Source organism: Oryzias melastigma, linkage group LG24, assembly GCF_002922805.2.
Source record: "Oryzias melastigma strain HK-1 linkage group LG24, ASM292280v2, whole genome shotgun sequence".
Classification (NCBI taxonomy): Eukaryota; Metazoa; Chordata; class Actinopteri; order Beloniformes; family Adrianichthyidae; genus Oryzias; species Oryzias melastigma.
Genome location: NC_050535.1, coordinates 24,029,258 through 24,055,297, shown reverse-complemented (window position 1 = coordinate 24,055,297; position 26,040 = coordinate 24,029,258). Strand labels below are relative to the sequence as shown.

Genomic DNA, 26,040 nt, shown 5'->3' with positions numbered 1-26,040 from the left:
ACATATTCACACCCAAACACACATGCACTCCTAAGGACAATTTAGAGTCACCAATTAACGATGGAGCATGTTTTTGGATGGTGGGAGGAAGTGGAAGTGCAGGAGGAGACTATGCAAACTCCACACAGAAAACCCAGCCGGGACTTAAACCAGACCCTTCTTACAGTAAGACTAGACTGCTACCTACAGCCCGTTTATAAAATGCTGCTCATTCACAATCCTCTTGGTCAAGAACTTAAACCTAAATCAAGGAGGCTTTTTAATAAAAGAACCCAAATAGAAAGTATTACAGATTATTACAGAATATTCAGTCATATAAAAATAGGTGAAGCTGAGGTTCACAGACTGAGAATAAACAAGTGGGCCGGACTCAAAGTTCTTGGAGCCACCAAGCATTTATGAAGACAAATATTTCCCCTTTGGATCAGTGAGGCAAGGAAAGCTGTGTTTGCTGAAGAGACAGAGCTGCTTTGTCCCCCCCTCCACTGGGTCAGCCCTGGAGTCTCTCCCCACCCTGTCCCACCTCATTCCTGTCTCCCCCTCCCAGGCAAACCAAGCCTCTGGCTCCTTCATCCTCTGGAGCTCCAGCTAACCTCCACATTGCAGAGATGCTGTCGTTCCTCCGTCTCACTCTCCTTCTCATCCTGGCTCATCAGGTAAGAGGAGTTTTGTCTGTAACGCTGCAGACGGGGCAGGTATGTGATTGGACAAGAAACGCAGACTCAGAAAACTCTTTCACTGTGGATTCTAACACACAGCATTGCTACTAGATTCTGTTTCAGCATTTTTTTTCTAGTGGTGTAAAGAGCAATCAAATTCAGAGCTGGTGAAGCCATTGGAGGCCTGTTTTCAACCCATGAAATGAGCTCATTCAGTAAATGTGACAGATGGGGTTCACATTTTTGACACAACCTTTAGTGAACTTTGCCAACTAGAGCACAAACAGCTACACATTCAGGTTTTAGAGCAAACCATGGCAGACATCAGAGTACAGAATGTCCTAATGAAGGGCTGATGTGTTGTTGCTATGAGCTTTGATAAGATTTTTGGGACCTGACGTTCAGGGACTTCATAAAGAAGAAAATATAACTTAGTTGATTTTTTCAAGTTTGCAGGCTATCCCCTGAAGTTCTTCTAAAGAGAAGGAAAAATGTTCAAACTTTGGAGATTTTTGTCTGTTTAAAACAGACAAAAACATCAAAATAATATTTTAAAAACTATAATCAGAGTTAAAAAACTGTAATGATCTCTCAAGAAAAATGTAACTAATATTGTTGAAGTTGCTGTGTTATGACTCATTCTTTAATTAAATTTTATGGAAAAAAACTGTAATGATATTAAGATAAAATCAAGGCAGTATAACTGCATTTGGTGCCTTTGCATAACTGAAGTGTGTTTTTTATCTCTCTGTTATTGATATTTTCATTGTAAACGTTTGCTTGTTTTTTGAACACTTGTACCCTGTTGTGTTTTTGTGTACTGAAATTGCAGACACTCATCTGTCTGTCCGTCCATCCGAGCTTGAAATCTTAACTTACTGTCTTATTTTAAAAATAACAGCGACATATTTGTTCAAACATCCTGAGTTAGAAATCTAACTTCAATAGAGTTGACAGACAGGTTTCTGATCTGGACATTCTGACAGAGAAAACCCTGATGCTCTCAGAAAAGGCTTTTTGTTGGCCGTACCAGACTAAAATACAGCTCCTCTATAAATACGCGCTTATAATAATTATTCATTTAATTTTATTTGTCCTTTCCAGCAGCTGAGCAAATAGAAGCAGAGAGACTCTTGTGCTTTGTGTATTACAACAGGGCCTCTATTAACTTTTATACACATGGAGGATATTTATTCAAACTGCAGCGACTTTTATCTATTGGCAATTTCCACACAATCTTTCAGGCCGCACACAGTTCATTCAACTTTGCTCCTTCCAGTCCCAGCCCTCCCCTGTCACTTTAAGTGTGCCCCAAGGGTCTGTCCTTGGCCCCCATCCTTTCTATCACAGACCTCCTTCCTCTTGTGCAAATGTGATATTCAGTTCCACTGTTAAGCTGACAACACTCAAATCTACCGATCAACCAAACCCAACTACACACTTCTCACAACCTGCCTGTCTGAACTCCTGGTTCTCCTCTAATTCCCTCCAACTCAACAGCAAAAAGACTGTTTTACGCTCGCCATCAACAACTCATCTGTCCCCTTCATTCTCCATGTGAGGAGTCTCATTGTCATGCCGAACAGCTCCCTCTCTTTCCATGCCCACATCAAAACATCAGCTGGACTGCATTCTACCAGCTCAGAAATATCAATCATCTCTGTCCCTTCCTCATCCCTTAGACTGTCTCCATCCTGGTCCTCAGCCTCATCACCTACTCGGATCATCACCATACCCCCCCACTCCCACCATATCACACAATACTCCAGCAGCTGCACTGGTTCCGGTTCAATCCAAAATCCACTTCCGAATCCTCCTATAAACTTTTAAAGCCATCCACAACCTCGACTCTCTGTACCTCTCCATTTTGATCCACTTTCCAAAATCATCCTAGGCAGTCAGAGATAAAGCAGGATCACAAACAGAAAATCAGATTCAGATAGAAACGCCCAGTAATGCAGGCAGGGTGGCACAAACAATACTTCGCACTTAGTAAGGCTCTGTGGAGTGCTGAAGCATCATGTGGGTGATTGGTAATGAACGTCAGCTGAGCGGCATCTGGGGGCTGTGTGGTATGGCAGCTGGGAAATGTAGTTTGTTAATACTCTGGAGACGGCTCTCGCCAGTGACCAGAGGGGGAGACAGAGATCTCACTCCTGACATCAAGTGAGGTAAAAAGTATTTATCTGTCACAGATTCTGCAGATTGTTGTCCCACTTAAAAAGTTGAGTTTAGTCTGTAATGTTCACAATAGATACACTTCAACTGTGAGAGACATAGAGACTAAAGTATTTGGTTCTAAGAAACAAAGAAGATTGTTTGTTTTGCCTTTAAGGAGCTCTTCTATCCTTCCTTTCTATCTTACTTTAAGGCCCAAAGTACTTTCCAGTCACAGTCCCATTCACCCATTCCCACACACATTCACTCTCTGCTGCCAAACACTGACGCCACCCTACAACTACCAGGAGCAATGTGGGCTTCATTGCCCAAGGACACTTATGCCTCGTTTCCAATGAGCGGTCCAGAGCAGACTGGTCTGGACCGCTTGAGGGTTTTCATTACAAAATGGACCCGTTACGCAGGACTGACTGGAAACATTTCTTGTCCCCATTGGTCGTAGGTCCATAGAAAAATGGAATGGACCCGATAGGACGGAGCTTCTGTCATCACACGATGTAACCCGTTGATTGGTGGAAAGGTTTTATGACAACAGCAAACGTCCGACCAGCGCTTTTCCCGACTGTAGTATTGAGGTGAACTTTTGTTATTGACCAAATAGTTATTTTCTGCAACATTAACACTGAAGGAGGTTATGAATTCCTTTTTGTATTTAAAAAAGCAGAAAATGTCATATTATAAATTCTCATTTTAAAAATGGGTTTTTAGCTCCAATAAAAAACTATTTTCCCATTCTGATGATGAAGATAACTCCTGTTTTAAAGTCAGGATTAAAACTCTACATTAAGGCGAGTGTCTGTACCTCAACTTTTAAAACATATAATATTATTAACCGATTCCTACAGTAAATAATTTAAAGGTGTTTGCTGATAATTCAGCTTATGTTTAACCTGCAAAGGGTCATTGATTACAGGGTTTGATTCTAATGAGGTTTGGTCAAATATTACTCAATGTTTTTACAATTTTACAAAGTTTATTTGTTTTTCTCTATTTCAGCTATTCATGTTGCTGCACAGCATGAGCATGTTAAAGCCTCAGTACCAGGTTAAAGCAAACACAATCATGCAGGGTGATTTATTGACAAATCTGTTACTTCCACAAACTGATAACATCTGACCACAGAGTCTCTTCTGGAGACGTTCTGCTCTGAATTTTGTCATTCATGTTGTTGAAATATTTGAAAGTTTGATGGCTCTGAAATCAGATGTTTTTGTTAAGCTCCAGGGTTTTCTGTTTTGCATTTGGGGAAATGTTAAGATTTACAGCTTCATCTAAAAAACAAAGAATGAAGTCACTTATCAAGCAAATGAATTGGAATGTTGCTTAAATAAACCGTCAACATATTATTTTATAAAAACCTGCTGGCCTTGTGTATGCAGGACCCCCCGAGCTCCAAGGGCCTGAAACCCAATGGTTGTGTTCAGGAAAGTCTGAGTGAGCTTTCAGGGCGCTCCCGAGATTTTACCCATCTAAATTTGGTTAAAAAAACTGCAGACAGTTGTTTTACTTTTATGTTTTTGTAAAATAATTCAATTTTATAAAAAGGCTGCTTCCCAATGGCTGCGGCTCCTTCAGGCAGGTAATGCACACCAGCACAAACCATCAGATCAGTAGAGGAGAGCGACAAGTTTAAAATGCTGATCTCATTCTAATCTAATGATTAATCTGTAGGATGTGTCAGACACTCTGGTCCAATCCACAGATGCCAGGGAGGTTGAGATGCTCTCCAACTCAGAGAAATCCAGTTTTGACTGAAATAAATTCAACTGGAAATTCAATTTTCAGGTTTAAACAAAATAAACTTTTGTCACCATGATTGCTGCTTTAATTCACTATTTCCAGCTCTTCTCACTCAGAGGAACCTTCTTTAGCAAAGACAGGACTTTTGAGCTGGTCCCTACCCATTCAGTCATACTCATGTGATGCAGATTATACTTCTGGATGCCTGCATGTCTTCTGTGTTTCTTCATGAAAACTAAACTGGTTGTATGTGAGAGAGAATTCAAAACTTTGAAAACACAAATATATTAAAGTACAAATCCTGAAGGTTTAGCTCCAGCTTTGGAGGTCTAAAAGATTAACTCCAAAGACTGGAAGAACTAAAACATTCGTAACTCTTCAAATGGTTTAAGTTTAGACTTTTTTTATGTAATGAATGTCTGTCACCAACAATGTGATGTACCTTGTTTTTATCCAGCCCATGAACAGAGCTCAGAACCAGAGGCTGCAGTTCTGCCAGTGGCCCTGCCGCTGTCCCGAGTGGAGAGCGTGCGCCCCCGGGGTAAGCTCTGTTCTGGATGGCTGCGGCTGCTGTAAGAGCTGCGCTCGACAGTTCAGGGATCCGTGCAACGAGAGGGATGTGTGCGACCCACACAGAGGCCTGTACTGTGACTTCTCTGCCGACAAGCCCAGATACCAGGTTGGAAAGTGTGCATGTAAGAGTCCAGATTAACGCTCAGAAACTTTGTCAACGGATATAACCCGGAAGGGACTAAAATAAATACACAAATCTAAACAGTACTGACATTTTATTACATTTACCCTCCTGACAAGTGAGGGCTATGGGGAAACCATTTGGATAGTTTTTGCTGCATTGCCAGCTTTTTGTTGGCACAGGTGTTGTAAAGGCCTTTGTTAAAGTTTCCCTAAAAGATTGTAAAAGTCTCTTGTCAGTCATTCCAAGATAAACAAAACAATGTTTTGTTTATTTCCTCCAAATAAAACTCAGACATATTAAGTGACATTACTCACTATAGGCTTCGTTTGTAACCCGACACCTTCCGAAATTTACCCTAAAAGATAAAGAAAAGAAGGACTGGTTTCTTCAGCTTTAGATAAAAAACAGCAGAGGATCATCTGCATAGAGAGACACTGTGTTTTGAATAAGTTTTGCTAGTGAGTACTATGGTGGAGGGACAAGAAAGCTAAACTCAGGATAAAAAAAAGAGCTATGAAATCCAAGATACTTTCACTCAACCCTCTCAAATGCCTTCTCTGCATCCATAGAGAGGAGTCGTTCAGATTTACTGACACTGGGGGTGCATAATATGTTAAATGATCAACAAATACTGAAAAAGGAGGACCAACGACACCAGACGGATCGCATGACATCAGGCTGGCTGGAACTGTAGCCATGATTTAATAGTCACAGATTAAAAGGGGCCTAAACAAAGGTTTTTTACTCTTTGGGGAGTAAAGTGGTACAGGCTTGATCTAAACAGCTAATAAGAGCACATCCACTAAGAGAGTTCGTAATCATTGTAGTCATCAAGGGGGTTCGTTTTTCCGCTGTCCAGATTTCAGTCCTGATCAACCCACAGCAATGTTGTCAAACATGGCGCTAGAAGACAACATTCATGGGCTTTACAACGCAACTCTCCAATCCAGTAAACTGGGACAAGAACCTGCTCTAAACCTGCTTGGCCACAAAACGATCCAGCTTCATGGAATTGAGAAGGTGCCTGCAGGTTTTCTTTTTACGGTTCCCGCCTTTGTGGTCCCCTTTGATAGAGAAACATTTTCTGCCTGCTCTCCAGTTTACCGCCCATCTTACTCATCTGCATTCTTGTCAGACAGTTAACTACAATTATAGTCTTTCAGAAAAGAGAAGTCAGAGTCATAATGAACAGAAGTCACATGAACTTCATCCACAAAATGTTCTTCCTGTTCCTGCAGACATGATGGGGGTGGGTTGCGACTTGAACGGCGTCCATTACAGCAACGGTGAGGTGTTCCAACCCAGCCCCCTCTATAACTGCACCTGCATTGCTGGAGCCATTGGCTGTACGCCAGTCTTCATCCAGAAGCCTGCAGGGATTTTAGGAGCCACCCCTCTGACGGGGAGAAAGCACCTGCAGGACACCACCTACATGTCAGGTGAGTGTCAGGTGGAACTACACTTCCCAAATCCATCACTACTGTTTTGACAGACTGCAGACACCCGTGTTTAAGCTTATTTCTGGTAGGCATTTGAAATAGTAAGAGCAGCGTTTATCAATCCAAATGTTGACATTTTTCTGGACTTTTAAATCAGCCAAGAAGGAAACAGCTAAACCGGTGCTGCAGCATTTCAGCGTCACTGACCGAAACTGACAGCTTCTCAAGCTTTCAACATGATCCAGGAAATTCACTCTCAGGACAGGAAAGGTTCTAAGATTCAGTGTCCTAAAGTTTGTAAAGCTGAACCATCAGTGAAAAATCTGTGAAACCTAGCATACCAAATACTGTGGATTTACCAAATATTTTTGGTGTTAATTACAGTTTACTAATTACATTATTTCTTACCGAGAATAAACATAGAAGTTTAGTATTCAAGTTGTTCTTTGCGTTAAGATGAGGGGTAAAGCGCTAAAAGAACTAATTTCTGGCAGATCAAAACTCAATAAAAGCCGCAAAGTCCCTCTTCACTGTTTAGGAAAATACACTATTTATGTTTTTGTGGCCATGAAGACATTCCTTTGTTAAATTTGACTTTTAAAGGAATAAAATTATTAAATTATAACAATGTTATACATCTATTATATTTTTTGACAGCAGCACATAAAAGTTCCTTTCAAAATAAAATGCATCCTGTGTCAAATATGATCCTGCAGCAGTAAATTTGTAAGAACTTTGTTTCAGAAGAGCAATTACACATGTGATAAAAATATGACTTTAAACTTATTCTATTAAAAAAACAGTAAATACATAAAAATCTTTTCCATCACTTTACTTAAATTATCTACATTTTGAAGGAAGTGGAGCAGTGGTTTCTTAGTTTTTACACATGTAAGATCACCTCAGTTCATAATTCTAAAAATAAATTACAAAACGTAAGTAACAATTATTCATTCAAATAATTATCATACGTTTTCCTTGTTTGGAAAAAAGGACTTTTGGGAAAAATACATTTTCTCCAGCAGAAATCAAATTCTTGCTTTTTCCCCATTTTCCTAATCTTCTTGTCTTCCATTCAATGTTCAATCACTGGTCTAGGACTTTAGGAAATGACCTCTACCGTCCTGACCCATCTGGTGAAGGTGACATCTTCTACACAACTGTCAGGCTGAATGATACAGACTGACAATATTTCACAGTTTTCAAAATATAAAAACAAAGAGACTTTTAGATTTTTATTCCAGTGAATCTTAAAAATCAAAACCAAAGAAAAGTCAAATACTTACATAAACTTGTCTGTGTAGATTCTGACTCATCCTGGTAAATTCCATCAAAGTAGCAGGTAGAACGGCCTCAAATGAACCGTATCTTTTTTCACAGAAGAGGTTAGTGATGTTATTTAGAACAAAAGATAAACCAAGTCCAGTTGATTCATTCTTTCTTTACTTGCTACTTTTTCTGTTCTGTCTAGGTTTCAATTTTTTAGCTGAATTACTAAAATACATATTTATTTTAATTCTGTCATTTTAAAGTACTGATCTAAATTGGTCTTTCCATTACGTATCAGAGTTGACCTTCACATCCTCTGGATTGTTAGTTGTGCTGTAAATAAAAACATCTGGCGTGCATTTTATTGACTTACTGAACAATTCATTTGATCAGTTTTTAAGTTTCAACACTTTACAACAACACAATTAAGAAAACAATCACTCAGCTGTACTTTAGAGATGTGTTTTGTGAATTCATAAACACAAGTTCCCTCGACAACTCTTAATAAATGTTTCAGTTTTGAAAACACAACATTGGAATATTTATGCTCACATTCAGAATCCTTTATCTGACCCTACAAATAAGACTCTTTTCAGACTTTGCATGCAGAGATGAGGTTGTTTCAGAGAAGCTAACCAGCATTCAGATGTAGTTCTCTGACCCTTCTGGAGGACTTGTGGAGAATGCCGTCTGAACCAAAGCGGGAATCATCAGCAGCTTCATGACTTCTGTCCGCTGTTGCTGACATATTTATCACTTGAAGTTTACAGGGATCCTCCTTTGACCTGGAAAAGGAACTGCCTGATCCAGACCACCCCCTGGAGCCCCTGCTCCAAGACCTGCGGCATCGGCATTTCCGTGCGCATCACCAACGACAATGGAAAGTGTGAGATGAGGAAGGACAGTCGCCTGTGTCTTCTGCGGCCGTGTGACAAAGGCCTGCTGAGGAACGTGAAGGTTAAAGCTCTTTGATCCCAAAGCCTTTTTCTCAAAGGGCCCCTCTGACAGCGGATGATGACAACAGTCTGTGTTTGGACTTTCAGATGCCCAAAGGAAAGACGTGTCAACCCAAGTTCCAATCCAAAGTGGCAGAGAATCTGATTCTCTCAGGCTGCACCAGCACCAAGAAGTTTCGACCAATCTACTGTGGCGTCTGCACAGACCAGCGCTGCTGTGTGCCCAACAAGTCCAGCATGATCAGGGTGGACTTCAGCTGCAAGAAGGGCTCCAACACACAATGGAAGATGCAGTGGATTACTTCCTGTGTGTGCCAGAGGAAGTGCTCCAACCCCGGAGACATGTTCTCTGACTTGCAGTTACTTTAAGAGGAAAACACCAGCAAGAGAAGGAGGTCTGCAGTGGGAAAGCTCAACCCTGAAACATCCTGTGAGCTTTGAACCCAACCGTTAAGGACAAACATCTAACTTGACCAGAAAGAATAAGGATCCTAATGAATCATAAATAAACCTTTTAATTATGCTAACATCTTCATCAAGCTCGTGTGTTTGCCTGATCACAAACAGAATGTTCTATTTACAGACAAAAGTTCTTTGGCCCTTCGGACTTTCAAGCAGCAATTCTAAGTCTGGGAGGGTCGCGTGTGAGTCGGGCTTTGGTGGCGTCCAGACAATCATACTCCTCGATCAGAGAGTTCAGGGAGGAGGCGGCCTCTGTGAAGCAGCCCACGTCCATCCCCTCCACGTGTAGGAAGTGGTGCAAGTGAGCCTACAATAACACAGACACAAACCACTGAACTGTGATTAACTTCTGAGGCAGAATTGTTCACGTCAGAACAAACGTCAGTGGGTCAAGCTGTGATAACACACCTTCTTCCTGTAGAGCTTGATGAAACGCTCTTTAAGCTCCATGAAGTTGAGCTTCACGCAGGTGTTGTTGGCCAGAGCCAGGAGAGAGTGGGAGTGGCCAACAGGTGGCACAGAACACAGACCTGTCTTCCATCCTTCCTGGTTCCACGACACAAATGGCAGCGACGGCCTCAGTCTGGAGCAAACAAGAACAGAAACAGGTTTACAGGCAAATCAAATTCAAACTGGCAGGTCTGCTCTGGTTCACTTTAAAAAATATCCACCCATCCAGATGGAGATGCCCAGGTATCCCTCTACCCAGCCACTTCCTCCAGATCCTTTGAGGACTTCACAGACCAGCCCAGAGATCCAGTCTGTCCAGCGTGTCCAGGGTCTTCCCTGGGGTCTGCGCCCAGTTGGATCTGCCAGACACCAGTCAACACTGATGTTCTTGGATCTGAGATTCGACTATTGGTCGAACTCTCCTCTCTAGTACCCTAGTATAGACCTCCCAGGGAGGCTGGGGAGTGGGATTCCTCATTAGCTAGAACACACCCTCCCTTCAAGAAAAGGGGAACCACCACCCCAGTCTTCCAGTCCAGTAGTACTGCCATGTGGTGCTGCAGAGACAGTCCCACTGCATTCAAAAACTTGAAGTTACTGAGGAGCTCTTTAAGTATCTCTGGGATCTCTGCTCAGGTGATGGACAGCTTCCTTAAAAGTCTCCCGCCTCTGCTTCCTCAACAAGTTGTTTGCCAGCAGGGTTCCCCCACCACCTGACAGGTCAACATCTCCCCACCTGCTTCCCCCTCCAGAGGCGCCAGGTGATCTGCCACCAGGCACCCACCTGCAAGCCCCAACCCCAGAAATCGGTGCGCAGTCGGGCTCCGGTGACACCAATCCGGGCGATGGAACTGGATCTTGGTTGTACGTTCTCATGACAGGGTTCTGAACTGCTCTTTGTCTGGCTCATCACCTGGGATCTGTCTGCCATGGGAGAGCCTTTAGCCCGGGAAAGCTCTGCTAATGGGATCACTTTTTATACTAAAATTGATTTTCCTCCATGCATCAATGTTCCTTTTATGATAATATTGTGAACTGACTGCTATTATCTAATGCAGAGTGGTCAGAGCAGAGCAGGTCATGACAAGTGGCAACAGGAGCAAGGCTTGACATTTGCTTCCAGGCGGTTCAGGACGCAGGTTGTTTCAGCAGAACTGACCTCTCGATGTTTCTGCGAAGATCTGACACGTGTACGTTTCCTCTGACCATGAGAGCACATGCTAAGTACATGCTTTGCTTTGGGTCGGCCCGGATCAGCTGATTGTCCTTACTGAAGGCATCGCTGAACATCTGATCCAGTCTGAAGAAATGAAAGGAACCAAAAGCTGTTTTCAGTCAAATAGCATTTAAAATGTATCTACTGTAACACATTTACTTGTATTTCCTAAAATTATCAAGCCCTTCCTCATTAAACTGTGAGATGTAACGGCAAACAACTCAGAGCTCTGAAATTTAATTTTGGATCCTGAATCACTAAACCAGGAAGATCATCAAGGACTCCAGAAGATCCAGGAAGACCACACCCATTCCCCAAATGGTAAAGTACGTTACAGGGGATTACATGGTCCTATAACATGTTGTACCTAGAAACAAACAAAAAAGCTTAAGAGACATTAGGGGGGGATAGAGGGACTGGATTTGATTTGGCTCTGCAGAGTGGCAAACAGCAATGAAGGCAAAAGGTCATTGGAGAACACTCAGACCTCCATGCTGTGCACACAATGATCCTTTAATGAAGAGCCAGCAGCACAAGAAGAAACCCTTCCAGGTCTCCACCTGTCTGCATGTCCATCACCAGCCATGAAGCTGCGACTGGTCTGTGAGATGCCTACAGCTTCTGCCTTGGATAAGGCAGTAGATTTACCGTTAGATCTGTATTCCTATAAATAAAGCTCAGCACACATTCATATGGAGATAAAAAAAGTCTCACTGGATGTGTGTGTGTGTGTAACACTTGATTTGTAACTCATACAAATAGTTTTTGTGCGTAACTGTGAGTACTTGTATTTGTGTATTCAGATGTACGCTCAAATATCAAAAACAAACAATACAAGATACAATTTACACACGCACACCAAGAAATTCAAAATGGCTCCTCCGGATACAGATCTGTAAACAGTACGCTCTGTGGGTGTCCAGAAGGTCCTGGCCGAGAGGCCAGAGAGCTTCGGGGAGCAGAGCTCAGGGAAAAGCTCTGTGGTGGAGGGGCCGTCAGGGGCGGAGCTGCTGAGAGGGAGCGGCGAGTTCTGGGAAGCATGTTTTTTAAAAGCTTATTTGGACATCTTTTGAAGAAAGTGGAAAAATCTCAAGTTTTACAATATATTAGTCATATTATCTATGTTCAAAGCAGCTGATGAGAAAACTCTGATTCCAGCTTTCTAGCAGTATTTAAATATATCATCTACACACAAATCTGGAGATGGGAAATGAGTTGTGCACTTGTAACTCTAACCTGTGTGTAGGTGTGCTTTGTCTGTGTGTATCAGGCGATTGGTGCCTAGTATTTACAGCATGTGTCAAAGTCAAGGCCCGGGGGCCAGATTCGGCCCTCCGGGTAATTCTATCCGGCCCTCCAGATCATTTAATTTTATTGTTATTAATGGTCTCCGATGTTATCTTGCGCTCATTTCCAACTTGTATAATTTTGACAAAATATATTTTTATGGAGAGTAAAATATTTAACCTTATTTAAGGTTTAGATGTATTTATTATGGAAAAATTTTCCTGCTTTTTTATTATTTATAATTTTGTTAAAAATTACAGTTCTATTATGCTAGCTTTTTGGACTATCTTGGTATTTACTAAGATTATTTAGTAAATTAGGATTACTAGGAGTTTAGCTAATATTTCTTTTTAGGATATTTTGAAGTTTAGCTATTTTTTTCTAACTACATGTAAGCTGTTTTGGCTAACCTAAGTTTCTTTAGGTTAAATTGACATTTAGCTAATATTTTAGGTGGCTATCAGCTTCAGCGTTTTCCGCTATCAGCTTCAGTATTTTTAGCTATCAATTTCAGCATCTTCAGCAGCCAAATTCCGCTTACAGCATTCACATTAACATTATCGCAGGTAATGCTACATATCTAGTTCATAATTATGTTAGAAAGTTACGGCTTTAAAGTTTTAAAAATGTATTTTTACTAGAGTTCAATAAGTGTTTCTCCTGTTCGCCCCATGATCTAAGGTGTGTTTTGTATTTCGGCCCCCTGTGTGATTGAGTTTGACACCCCTGATTTAAGGATTTGTATGCATAGCTTTGAGTTCTGCTTTGAGTTCATAGTTGGTTTTAAGACGGTGAAATTTCCAACTGTGTATGTGTAAACTGTGTTTCACATTTGTATGTTTTTTATATTTGAATGTGACTTCACAACTGCAGGTACACACAGTTACGCACAAAATGTATTGTATGAGTTAAAAAATAAGGGTCACACAACGCAAATCCAGTGAGTCTAATTTCTCTCCATAGCTTATGGGGGGAGGTCTACTGGTCGCTAATTCAGGTTAGACACCCAAACCCCCCACCTCAGTATGCTTTACACCCCCCACCTTTACCTTACAGTATGTGACATACTGCATCTTTGCACTACAGTTTGCATCAGGAAAACCAGCAAGGCTCCATTCATGTCACATAAATAAGTGCCGTCTCAAGTAAACAACAAAACGACAACAGCTGAAAGCCACAACTCTGTGAAGTAAATCTGCAGACCTTCTGGGAACGGCGTTGACGTCTGCCAGTGTGTACAGAGGCGTTAGACTGGGCACCAGGTAGTGAAGGCGGGGGAAAGGAACCAGGTTCATGGCAATCTCGTTTAGATCCACATTTAAGGAGCCCTCAAAGCGAGCAGAGCTGCAACCCAAAACAAAACAAACAAACAAAAACAGCTGATTTGAAAAACGCATCATTATTTTGTTCCCCTGAAAGAATCTGGTAGTCTGCAATAGGAGACTTTGTTGGTACAAAATATGAGTTTTAAACATGAAGTGCAGCTGAATAGTTGGTGAACCAAAAAGACTAACTGCTAAAATGTGTGAAAGTGTCATAAAACCAAAACACACAGACTGTAGTTTGAAATGAGCGGCCCAAAGTCTGAGCAGTTTTTCTGAAATGATGTGTATCAAAGAGTGGATCATTTCTACAAATATAGCAGCTTTTCCCAATATTCAACAAACTAAAGTCAAATTCTGAGGTTTTCAGTAAAGTTCCTTTGTCATCTTTAAAGGGAAATTTATGAAAATGACAAAAAAAGAAAATAAAGAAAGCATTTTGAAGACTGTCCATCACAGAGCTACAATCTTACAGTGAAGAAAACCTTTTTTTGAAGTTTAGCTGATTTCTGAAACTACCAGCCAACGATGACTTTAACGACATTATCAAAGGTGCACACCACTCATTTAGAGTGTTTTCCTATAATGAATTACACCTGTGGGAATTAAACCTGAATATGTTAAAAACTGGGAGGAGGAAACGTAAATAAATGGGCTAAGCAAACATTGCTCAAAATGTGAACCAGAATTGCTGCTGCTGTTTGGCCTCTATGTTAGCAGAAGGATCTCTGTTAGCAGAGATCAGAGCTACTGGTTTGAGCTGAACAGTTTGGACAGAACCTGTAAAGGAGACACCCAGACCCTTCACAGCACCCTCCCTCATCAGAATCTGAACAGAAGTTTGCTATGTGATGAGTGATGCTCTTTTTGAAATGCATTTTTATGTATTTGTTCAAGTTCTGCAAACCTACCAAAAACTTTATAAACTCAGTGGAGAATACATGAAAAAATCAGTCATGATTGAGACTATAAATGCATGTTTTCCCTTTAAACATAGAACCACATGTTCACTCTGATTCAGAATCATTTACAGAGTAACCAGGTTTTTGGATGGAGAAGTCTGACAGCAGGAAGAGTTCAGATAAAGAACTCAGCCATCGGTCTCATTTTATCTGCTCTTGTAGGAAATGATCTGCTCTGACCAAACTCATTTAATATGGTGGTGTGTTTTCCCCCCTGAAGCTCTAAATAACAAGAATGTGGAAGATTGAGGAACACAAAGGAGCCACAGCATTTACAGCCGGACTCCAGGAGGTCAACAAACACTAAATCTGACACCAAACAGATGCTGCAGTTCTGGTTCTGTGCCGCAGCTCCTGAACAATCCTGTACTCCTTAGTTATGTATGACATGCTGAAACTCTATCGGAGGATCCCCTCAAAGAAAACAGAGGAAATATATTTATATTACTTGTGAGAACTTCAGAAATGGAGAATACTCATTTGTTCTCTGCACAGCGGAGCCCCTCGCTATGGATGAAACCACAGAACCATACCTGGTCATATTGAGAAGCAAGTTAGCCACGATGTTATTCATGGCATCAAAGGGCTTCTCCACCTCATGAACTCCACCCTGTCCAGAAGAAACCGTACCGTCTCTTCTGACCATCAACTCGGGCTTAGATCCATGAGCAACCGCCTGAATCTTCTGCACAATGTCGATCAAAGACTGAAAGAAGCAGCGAAACACAGAAAACATTATGGACAGAGCTGTCACCCCCATAGAGCATTCATTCCCATCATCCTTTGATCTACAAGCGTTTCCAGTGGTCTTCTTAATGTGATGATGATGTTTTTAGCCAAAATCAAGAAACCTCTGATGGTTTTTAGGACATAGTTTCTGCAGAGAGCCAGGACTTTGTTAGAAATTCACCTCTGAGTTGTGGGCAGGACTGTGGGTGAGAAATAAGCCTTCTCTGACTTCCCATCATTCCCTTGTTTACACTCTCTCCTGCTAGCTTTCAGTCCCTCACACCCCAGCCTAACATCAGCAGTGCAACAAACATGGTGAGAAATATCGTTTCTATCCAGCCGTACAGCTTAGATCCAGATTCCAGCTCAGACCAGCAAACAAAGAAGTTCCTGGATCTATTTGTATGTAAGTGGACACATCAGAATGGAGCGGAGCAGACAGACTGTGGCCTGTCCACTCTATTTTCAACATAAATTATGTATCCAACTGCATGTTTTTTTCTGCTCCTGATTCCCAACAATTTAAATAAAGAAATGCTCAGAAATGCTATTTTAAATGTCTTAATACATGTCCTCCATCAAGAGAAAAATGCTGCAAGAACGTTAAAAACATCAAAAATATAATAAAAAGAGATATTTAAGGATGGGTAGAAAGGAGACTGCTGCTGAGTCATGACTGTTCTCTGAGAGGGAGAGGAGGACGTCACCGTGGCGACGTGCAGGGAATGACACTTTAGACTCCAAACCAAAACATATTTCATGAATTCTGCTAGAAGTCTCAGTTGAGGCAAACCTTCAGAACTGAAGATGATTGAAACTCTCAGGAATGGGAGCATTAGAGTGATGATGACCTCAGAAATGATTCTGCTGGCTGGAAACAAGGATGTGGATTTTGTGCTTCCTAATCTTAGTTTTAGTCTGTGCTTTATTTTTCATTATGTTTATAATCAAGAGTCTGAAATGCTTGAACTGCTGTAGTTAAGCTATGATTATGATCATGCAATGGTCTGCTGTGATGGTGGTAGTGCTGGTCAGACCTGGTTCTCCACAGGCAGCACACAGTCAGCGTGCTCCGTGAGCTCCCTCATGGCCAGCACGCTGTTGTACGGAGACGTGATGACATCATCCTCTGCTGACGGATACATGGAAGTGACGATCCGCGACACTCCTGGGAATTCCTCCTCCAGCAGACCGAGGACTCTGGTTCCCAGACCAGAACCAGTCCCTGAGCGAGGAAACAGACCTTCAGCTCTGCTTGTGTCGACAACAGGAGGACTCAAACTCTTTTGAGTCTACGAGTCAATGAGGATTTAGGATGTTCTCCCTGAATTACAACATGAATGAAGGGAGCATGGTGTCTGAACTGCTTTTAAATCCAGGATAGTCCCACATTTTATAGTCTTCATGGGGTCAGAGAGAAGGGAAGGGTTCAGACATGGTGATCGTCTTTGAAATGGTGAAGGTTTTTAATTTTACTCTGGTTCTTCCTAAATTCTGCACACTATGGCAGAGATCTGCAACCTTCAACACTTTAACAGCCATTCCAACTACAACCCAGTAGGAGCCACAAAGTCTAAAATCAGGCTTTAGAAAAATAAGACACTGATTTACACTAATATTTAATTGTTGCTATTATGATAACTATGAATGAAATATTGATTTTTGCAAGGAATAAAACATAAAAAATAGTCTTTTTTTCAAAATGTGAAATTGTTTAGAACTTTTGACAGAGGTTTATATGAAGTCATTTCCAAATAAAATACATCCTTTACCACATCTCAATGCAGAAATGTAGTTATGGGTATTGTCATGTCAGCAGTGAGTTTAAAAAAAAAAGGTTTATTTGACCTTTTATGGTACATCTCAGCCTGAAATTCGTAAATCCAATTAACTACAAGTAAACCAGAGCTGGTTAGGTGTATTTTCTAACAATATGAAGCATTTAAAATCCTTAAATTCAATCATAAATGTGATTTCTGGTTGTTTTTATTGATCTCCACTTGATATTAAAAAATCTGTTTGTTTCAGTCTGACTCAAAGCGGAACTGCTTGTTGGAGCATTACAGCTCCATTACCACGGTCAGGTAGAGTGACTGACTACTTTCCTTTTTTGTTTACTTTACTACTTACTCTTTACTTTACAGCTATTTGCAATAACAATAAAAAACATTTTTCTTAATCAGAGAGCCACTTGGAGGGTAAAAAGAGGCACATGTGACCCCTCCGCTGTGGTAAAATCAGAGTTTTGGAAAATAACACAATAAAGCAGAAAAAGTCACTGCAGAGGCAGGACTTAACAAGAAGCTGAAGCTGCCAAAATGTGACTGCAAATGTCTTTATAATACAAAAACAATACAAGTGTAAAAGAACAACGTGAAGACTACAGTCAACTGTGGTCTACTGAGCTTGATTTCTCCATTTTAGTTTATCAGCCGTTTGTTACAGAAGTGACACGTCTGTAGACTCACAACAGCAGCTCATGACATGCATTTGGTGATTTAGACAAACACAGGATAATTGTAAATATGGATTTGAAATTATGTCAATAGGTTTTCCATCCATTTTCTAAACTGTTTTGTCCCTTTTGGGGTCACAGGGTTGCTGGAGCCTAACCCAGTCACTTCTGTGCAAAAGCAGGATACACCTGGACAGGTCGCCAGTCTGTTGCAGGGCCACAATCACAAACCCAGACACACCTAGAGGCAATTTAGAGTCACCAATGAACCTATGAAGCACGTTTCTGGATGGTGGGAGAAAGCTGGAGTCCCCGGAGAAAACCCACACATGCACGGGGAGAACATGCAAACTCCACACAGAAAAGTCCCTGTTGGTGTTTCTGTTTCAGGTCCCCCTGCCGGGACTTGAACCGGGGCCTTCTTGCTGTGAGGCAAGAGCGCTAACCACTGCACAGCCCTGAAAAGCCTCAATAGGTTTTGTTTTCTATATAATGAACTCATTTCTCTCCAGATGCCAGTTGTTAAGTTTCTTGACTTTGTGAGGATCCTCCTGAGGTTTGTTGGTGCAGCTGGAACAGAGACTCACACATCCTGCACTTAAGAGAGTTAAAGTTATAACCATTTAATCAAAGAGTGTTAGGACGACTATAGATTCCTGTTCTGATGATGGTGATGACTCTCCATAGAAGGACATGATCACATGACCTATGCTCTCAGCTTTTGTTTTAAAGGACTATGGTCATTCACTGGTTGTGTTTTATGGGCTAAACATCAGACTTGAACGACCTGCCCTCTGGTCATTGGGTCATGAATGTAGCAAGTATGGGTGGTGTTTGAGACTTACCCCCTCCCAGAGAGTGAATGAGGAAGAAGCACTGCAAACAGTCACAGAGTTCTGCTGCTTTCCTTAGCTTGTCTACAATTAGCTCCCTGTAGACTGATCCGTATGTCATGTGTCCGGTGGCCCTGAAAGTGGAGCTGCCATCAAACACACAGAACTGGAGGTCTGTCTTTGTAAAGTCCATTTACAAAGCTTTACAAGTCTGGCCCACCACAGAAATCCTGGTTCACACACACTCAACTCATTCCTGCTCAGGACGGATTACACATCAGTTTTAGAGAAACAGACGGCAGGGATGGAGTGAGCTCAGGGAGTTGTGAGAGCAGAAGCATCTTGTGTCTCAGTGATTCACCAACAAATTAAATGAAGTTTATTATTTGTTTCAAACTGACCAAAACCTGCAAAAAATCTTCACATCTGAAGCATCTCTAACCTTATTCTATATAAAACATCCAAACAAATGCAGCTTTAAAACATTCTTTCTTTTTTTGGTTAAGCAGAACCAATCGCATAAAATGTGTTTTTCCACATGAATCTAATGTGTTAAATGAAAACAAACAGAAAAATGTGTGTAGAACTACACAGACCAACCATGCAGAAGGACACGGTAAAAGCACTAACACTTAGTGCAGTGACCACAATAAGCATGCAGTCTATACACCCACAGCAGATTTAAAATCATCTTCATTTTAATCGCCAAGTTTAAGGTTTATTTAAGGTAAATGTTGATTTTATTGAAAAATTTAACACAAAGTGACATTTTTTAATGATTCATGGACTTGATGAACCAGATCCTGCATTTTCTAATTCAAACAAAGCTCCTTGATGTTGTGCTATGAGAAGAATCAGAAACTTAGCTGTACATTCAGAGTGACACTTATGATTTTACTTTAAGACTGAACATGTGCAGAGAACGCCAGCTTACGTTCAGCTGCAAAGCTCTTCATCAGAAATATTAAAAACAAATCAAAAACATTTGTACCTTTCTGAGACACTGACTCCACTTTTCACTGCTGATTCAGGCCTGGACTCAAACCTGACTGTTCAACATCTGGATTATTGTTTTTGAAAAACCCACTCCACTGAAAATGATGTTTTTAACATCTTCTTGTGGCATTTTCCAATGATGGATATAAATAAGGAGTAATAAATAAAGCTTAAAATTGAAGTTCTGAGTATTTCTTTATTCAAATTATAGAAAAATTTGACTGTTTGAAAACTAGTTGTGAAGCAGAAAATACGCTGGGCGAGCCATAAGCTCTCTGCTCCATTCTCTCAGTGACAACAGGGGAAAGGGGGGCGGGATTTCTCCACAACAGTCCCACCCACAACTCAATTTCTGATGAACTCCTGCTGCTCTGAAGAATTTATGTCCTACAAAACAATTCAGTTTTTTAAATTTTGGTTAAAACTGGCATCATTATAGTGTTCCCTGGTTTATCTTTGGGGATAATTGTTCCATTAGTATTCTGGATTAGGTACAATCAACAAAGTATGGTCACATATGTTAGAAGGCAGTGCAACTCCTCACTGCACACTTTCTACACTGTTCTCAGACATGAACATTTTCACACTTTAATCTGTTGTTTAAACTCTTGGAGTTCAAACATTTATAGAAAAATAAGTCCTAGAATGAAAACAAAGATCTGCTTGATATGAAGATAAGTGTAAGCACAGCTTCTGTACAGGAGCCACAGCATGGAAGAGATAGATCAACAGCCTATCAGAATGCAGAACACAATGCGCCGGTAAAAGCAAAAAAATCAATATAACAGTGAGAGCGAAAAAGGTGAATTACGATATAGCAGGAACACTGTAATTGAGAAACTACTGAGAACACGTTTACAATCGATCTAAAGAAGATGGGAGTGAGACTTCAACATCACTGTGTTTCCATCAATGCTCCATCAAAGAACCACTTTTTTGGCGGGGAACTTCAATATTGGTCCTCTGCTGAGACTGAGTTAAATTTGAGAATAGTACTTGATGTTTCAGAATAGTTTCTACTACTACCGGTACTTTGTATTAGACCACATCTCAAAGTCAAGGCCCAGGGGCCGGATCCGGCCCTCCGTGTAACTCTATCCGGCCCTCCAGATCATTTTATTGTTATTAATGACCTGATATTATCTTGTGTTAATTTCTAACTTGTATAATTTTGACAAAATATATTTTTATAGAGAGTGAAATATTGAAAGTTATTTAAGGTTTTAATTAATTTATTCTAGAATAATATTCCTGCTTTTTTATTATTCATAATTGTGTTTAAAAGTTAAGGTTTTAAAAATTGACATTCTGCTAGCATTCTGGACTATTTTGGTATTTACTAAGATTGTTTAGGTTATTTTGGAGTTTAGTTAATAATTCAGCTACATGCTAGCCGTTTTGGCTAATTTAGGCTTTTTCAGATTTTCAGGCTATTTTAAAGTTTAGCTATTTTTTCAGCCTCATGCTAGCTGTTTTGGTTAACCTCAGTTTTTTAGGCTAATTTGTCATTTAGCTAATATTTTAGCTGGCTATCGACTTCAGTATTTTCACCCATCAGTTTCATCATTTTTATCTATCAATTTCAGCATCTCCAGCAGCCAAATTCCTCTTACAGCATTCACACTAGTAATATCGCAGGTAATGCTATATATCTAGTTCATATTCATGTTAAAAATGTACATTTTTAAAGCTTTAGAAATGTAGTTTTAGAGTGTTCAATAAATGTTTATCCTGTTCGGCCCGTGACCTAAGGTATGTTTTGGATTTTGGCCCAGTGTGCGATTGAGTTTGACACCCCTGTATTAGATGTTACAGTTTCGGGATGCCAAGAAAGTGAATGGGTTGACCCTTTGGGTCTAGAGCTCAGAACAGCAGTTTCTGGAGTCACACCATCAAAAGTTGAGCGGGTTTCAGGCACATCAATGACTCCAGTTCAGCTGCAAGGTGCTGAAAACATAGCGTGCCACGGCTCCTGTCTGCCGCAGACTGCAGCCCTCTCACCAGTTGTTGCCTGAACCCGACACGTCTGTAAGAAGCTGAGCGCTGTCAAACAGCTCCCGCAGGGGGCCCTGCAGAATCTGGCCGATCACCCCCTCCTCCATATCAACCAGGACCGCCTGTAGGTTCAGATTTGCCAGAGTGAGGCCAGCACATTCCTCATAGGACTCCACTCATTTTGAAACGTTTTCTGGAAGCTGTTGGGGCCTTTAAACTGCGGCTGCACATTACCCAACCACAACTGTAAATTGAGAGCATTTTGCATTCCAGTCTCCTATCTTTGGCGTTTAAAACCTCAAAGTGCCACCTGCATTCCAGAAGTTTGGTACACTGGGTGGAGTTTAAAAAAAAGAAGGATCTGTTCTCTATTTAAAACTCATCTTGACAGCTGCTGACAATCCATCTCGAAACTTAGAGATGTTTCTTGATCTGATTCAAAAAAAAAAGTGACATTTTCATGTGACTTTTTAAAGTAATTGGTTCAAACCTTTTTCTTTATTGAAATCTCTTTGTGTTCTTTAAATGGAACATTTACTTCCACCCAGTGTTGTTGGTTGCATTGTGTTAAATATAGTTTTTGTAGGAACCATTACTATACAACTCTGTATAGTATGAGACTGGATTTGAATGCATGCTCACTACTCTATTAAACTCCACATAGGATGTTATCCAAGTAAAAAAACAGTTAATAAGAACATTTTACAAAGACTGTCTATAAAATCTGTGTTGACTAAAACTTTAATGTTTCATGAAAAAATACATGTACATTTTCTTAAACGGAAAATCGTTAAAACGCAATGCATTGTGGTCTACATTTTTCAATGTAGACCACAACCCCTGAAGGGAAAAGCCCAAAGGAAAAGAAGAAGAACAAACAGTATAGTGCACTAACTGTGGAGTAGTGATGGGATTCAGACACAGAACTTACTCTGGCTTTCAAATGCTGGATTTGACCTCCGACACTGCAGGTAGCACCTTTCCTACAGAGAGCCACCACAAATGTGAACAAAAAGACAATATCTGACTGAATACAAGCCCACCTTTAAAACAAACATCTCACCTCGTGTCCACGTTTCTAAAAAAACTGCTGGTGGCCTCATCGTACAGTCCCCTCTGAAAACAGACGTGAGAGAGTTACAACATTCAGAGTAACGGGAATGTCACTGAAGACCAAAGGGAAGGTCGTCTGAAGAATGTCTGCACTGCAGCTGCTGTTTCTTTACAAACTCTCCGCCCTCCAGCCTCTGTTCACATCAGGCAGCCTGAAGGTGAATCCACCATCACCTCTTTAAACAGGGATCAAATCTCAAGACGTCAGAACCAGTTCCACCAGCATCCTGTCCAAACAAACACCTCCTGACAAACTCTATGATAATGAGTAAGCAAACATCTGTTGACTGTCAGGACTCCCATCAGCTGTGATGTCATAGCTGTCCTACAATTAAATACAATAAAATGACATTCAAATTATTTCAATAAACTTCAAGCTCATTCAGGGCTAAGAATACAGCGCGCAATTAAAGATTTCCAATAAAGAATATTTGCTCCCACTTAGTTACAGATTAGTGTTTTGTTTTTATTAAATCAAACAGTAGAGCGTTGAACTTCTTTATCGCTCGAGAAAGTAATGGAGGCCTAAAGAGTCAAAGGTGCCTCTGTGACCGTCAGTGGTTCTTAAATGGACTGGAAAACATCAGGCTTTGCAGATGATGTATGTTGAGCTTCAAGCCAGCAAAGCTTTGAGTGTATAGAATGAATCCATATGTTGGTTGATGAAGACAGATGTCACATCTGTCATAGATTTTCCAGCTGCATTGACTCTAGATCATGTGTGGACAGTTAGATTTGACTGAAGTGCTAACAGTACATTATTTTTATGGATCAGGCCCAATCCTGCTCCTCAACATCCACTGCTTGTTTCCAGCTCTCGCACTTCTTGCTGCTGATTACCTGGATCAGGTGTTCAGTCAATCAGACCGAGGAGACACCTGAGTCAGCAGAAAGTAGGGCAGAGAGAGCTGGAAAACAAACAGAGTGGAAGATCTTGAGGCCCAGCCCTGTTATAGATCATGTCTAGCAGAGGACCAACACAGGCTGGCTTGTTGTACTGCACATTAGGGGTGTGCCAAAATATAAATATTACACTGCAATTGATTCTCGATGGGTTCCTTTGGAGGTAGATTGGGGGCATGTGTTGCGATACTGACTGTCATGAGCACCAATGTGTCTAGCCATTACTTGAATTATTTAATTTTTGTTCTGTTGTTTACAAAAATTCTGCACTAAGTATTGGCACTGCTGTTCATGTTTACTATTGTTAACACTGAATTTTACAGATAATTCCAATTTAATTGGTGTCAATGCTTGTCAAAGACAGTAGTATTGATTTCAACAATGTTGAACAAAAGTGTCTATTATTTGTTGCAAAAAATAAGACAAAAGTTGTTTATTATGTATGGGTTTGAAATAAAAACAAATGGGAATTTATTTTCCTAAAAATATTTGCTCTTCTGCTCTCTGCTTAAGTTATTAGAGATGATTTTGACCAATTATGGCACTACCGCGATATCATCGATATTGTGAGTCGTGTATCACATGTTGTATCGTATCATGAGGTACCAGTGATTCCCAGCCCTACTGCACACTGACCCTTAACATTGAAATCTTCCATTGAAACAAACGTGATCAATTATAGAGAACTATATAGAACTGGATCACACATCTGATGTATGATCATTAATATATATTCACATCCCCACCAACAGGTTAATGCACCTGATGAGCATAAACAGTAAAAACACCCTTTTCAAAAACTTCAGTTAAGTTCATCTCAGAAAAATGACACCATCAGTGGATTATTTAAACTGTTGAAATAAACTAATGATTTACAGGATGATGAGAAACACAAACAAACCAAAAAGTTTGATCCTAATTCTTTTCCCATCATTTCTCCAGGTTTCAGATTATTTATGTAATCATTACTAGGGCGAGTCGTCACTTTATATTACATGGAGTCAGAGTATAGTAACACTGAACAAACTTGTGAGCATTCAGCACTAAAACACTTTTTATATTTGAGTTGGTGAGACCAAAACATTTTCTTTCTGTGAAAAATTGTTCCTCGTTTCAGATGCCGACCTCATTTGATTTAGTCTTGTCTTAATACCAGAAACTAATGAAGGACAGAAGCTGCACGATTCATTAAAATTTTAATAAACTATCATCTTAATTGTCTTTATTTTTAGGTAGTTTAAAGCTAATGATGATTAAGATGTGTGTTTTACATCCAGTTTGCGCATGACCCGATTAGTCGACTAATCGGAAAGCAAAATCGGTGATTAGTCGACTATTAAAGTAACGGTTTATGGCAGACCTATCCATTACATTCAAGCAGATAATGGCTGATTTTGACAAAATTACCAGATTAGTCACCAATAATCAAAAATGTCTTTCATCCTTTTGTCTTTTTTGAAGTCAAACAACATTGACAGAAAATAAAAGTGTTTACATGAGCAGCATAAAATTCTCATTGAGTTAGAAGATTATTCGATAGATCATCTCAGTTTTAAATGTTGAGTAATGCGATTATTCAAATGAGTTTACCTTGTTGACGGAGGCGTACTCCCTCAAGGCCAGGTCCCAGAACCTGCAGCCCACCTGGTTTCCACACTGTCCGACTAGAAACAGCTCAGCTTCAGAGAAAGCTCTTTACAGGTTCAGTAACAGACCAACTGCAGCTCACCTTGAACAACAACCGACTGAGTCATGGCCGCAGCGGCTCATTTAGGCTCCTCCCACAAAAAACACTAAAATATTATCAAACTTACATTGCGAAAATCCATGGGAAAAAAACCCTGAAAAATAACCTGATGGCAGGGATCTGTTTACAACTCCCGCCTTGGTCGCGTGCTGATGACGCATCACCTCCGTAACCTGTGGGCCTCATCACCACTAGTGAAGCGTGAGCTTCCGCGATCGAAAGTAGAGTTTAACAAAAATCAGTCGGAGCACAGACTGTGTGGTCTGGAGAGGGGAAGTGAACTCCAGTTAATCAGCCTGCATCTGTTAGCAGGTATGATTTTAAGCTTTAACCTTCAGAAGGTTTTACAAGCGTTGTTTGTGCATGCTTTTGCATTTTTAAGCTGAGCAAAATAAACATTTTCAAACATACATTTCAAGTTTAAAACATGCCTGTGCTGTGTTTTTTACATTTTCAGTGAGACTGGCTTTAAAGATGCATGTGAAATTATACGAAATACGAAATGATGTAACTTTATTATTTGAGGAAAATTTATATGTTACGTATCTGTTCTTTAACATTTATTGGGAAGGTGCACTTAAGGTAGTCCTTTATTCGTCTCACAATGACACTTTCTCTTTATTTGTTTAAGA

The 26,040-nt window shown here is 40.5% G+C and overlaps 2 protein-coding genes across 2 annotated transcripts; one reads left to right on the top strand and one right to left on the bottom strand.

The window, feature by feature from the left end:
* Nucleotides 1–452: 452 nt before the first annotated feature.
* ccn6 (cellular communication network factor 6) lies at nucleotides 453–9,467 on the top strand. Its single transcript, XM_024291128.2, has 5 exons — nucleotides 453–656; nucleotides 5,035–5,272; nucleotides 6,513–6,713; nucleotides 8,746–8,939; nucleotides 9,026–9,467. Exons 1-5 carry the CDS (start codon nucleotides 609–611, stop codon nucleotides 9,305–9,307), a joined length of 963 nt encoding a protein of 320 aa, XP_024146896.1. The 5' UTR covers nucleotides 453–608; the 3' UTR covers nucleotides 9,308–9,467.
* tube1 (tubulin, epsilon 1) lies at nucleotides 9,434–25,582 on the bottom strand. The gene is made up of 12 exons (XM_024291127.2): nucleotides 25,391–25,582; nucleotides 25,252–25,325; nucleotides 22,709–22,761; nucleotides 22,577–22,628; nucleotides 21,652–21,767; nucleotides 18,667–18,788; nucleotides 16,404–16,591; nucleotides 15,171–15,343; nucleotides 13,557–13,697; nucleotides 11,010–11,150; nucleotides 9,809–9,983; nucleotides 9,434–9,707 (listed from the first exon to the last, which is right to left on the bottom strand). The coding sequence occupies exons 1-12, from the start codon at nucleotides 25,413–25,415 to the stop codon at nucleotides 9,549–9,551; spliced, it is 1,419 nt and encodes a 472-aa protein (XP_024146895.1). The 5' UTR covers nucleotides 25,416–25,582; the 3' UTR covers nucleotides 9,434–9,548.
* Between the last annotated feature and the right edge of the window lie 458 nt (nucleotides 25,583–26,040).

Coding starts and splice junctions, on each gene's coding strand:
- ccn6 (XM_024291128.2), top strand. CDS start 609: ATGCTGTCGTTCCTCCGTCTCACTCTCCTTCTCATCCTGGCTCATCAG. Junction 657..5,034: donor TTCTCATCCTGGCTCATCAG/GTAAGAGGAGTT, acceptor GTTTTTATCCAG/CCCATGAACAGAGCTCAGAA. Junction 8,940..9,025: donor GCCTGCTGAGGAACGTGAAG/GTTAAAGCTCTT, acceptor TTGGACTTTCAG/ATGCCCAAAGGAAAGACGTG.
- tube1 (XM_024291127.2), bottom strand. CDS start 25,415: ATGACTCAGTCGGTTGTTGTTCAAG. Junction 15,344..16,403: donor TGCTGCCTGTGGAGAACCAG/GTCTGACCAGCA, acceptor TGCTTCTTTCAG/TCTTTGATCGACATTGTGCA. Junction 11,151..13,556: donor GTCAACGCCGTTCCCAGAAG/GTCTGCAGATTT, acceptor TCATTTCTTCAG/ACTGGATCAGATGTTCAGCG.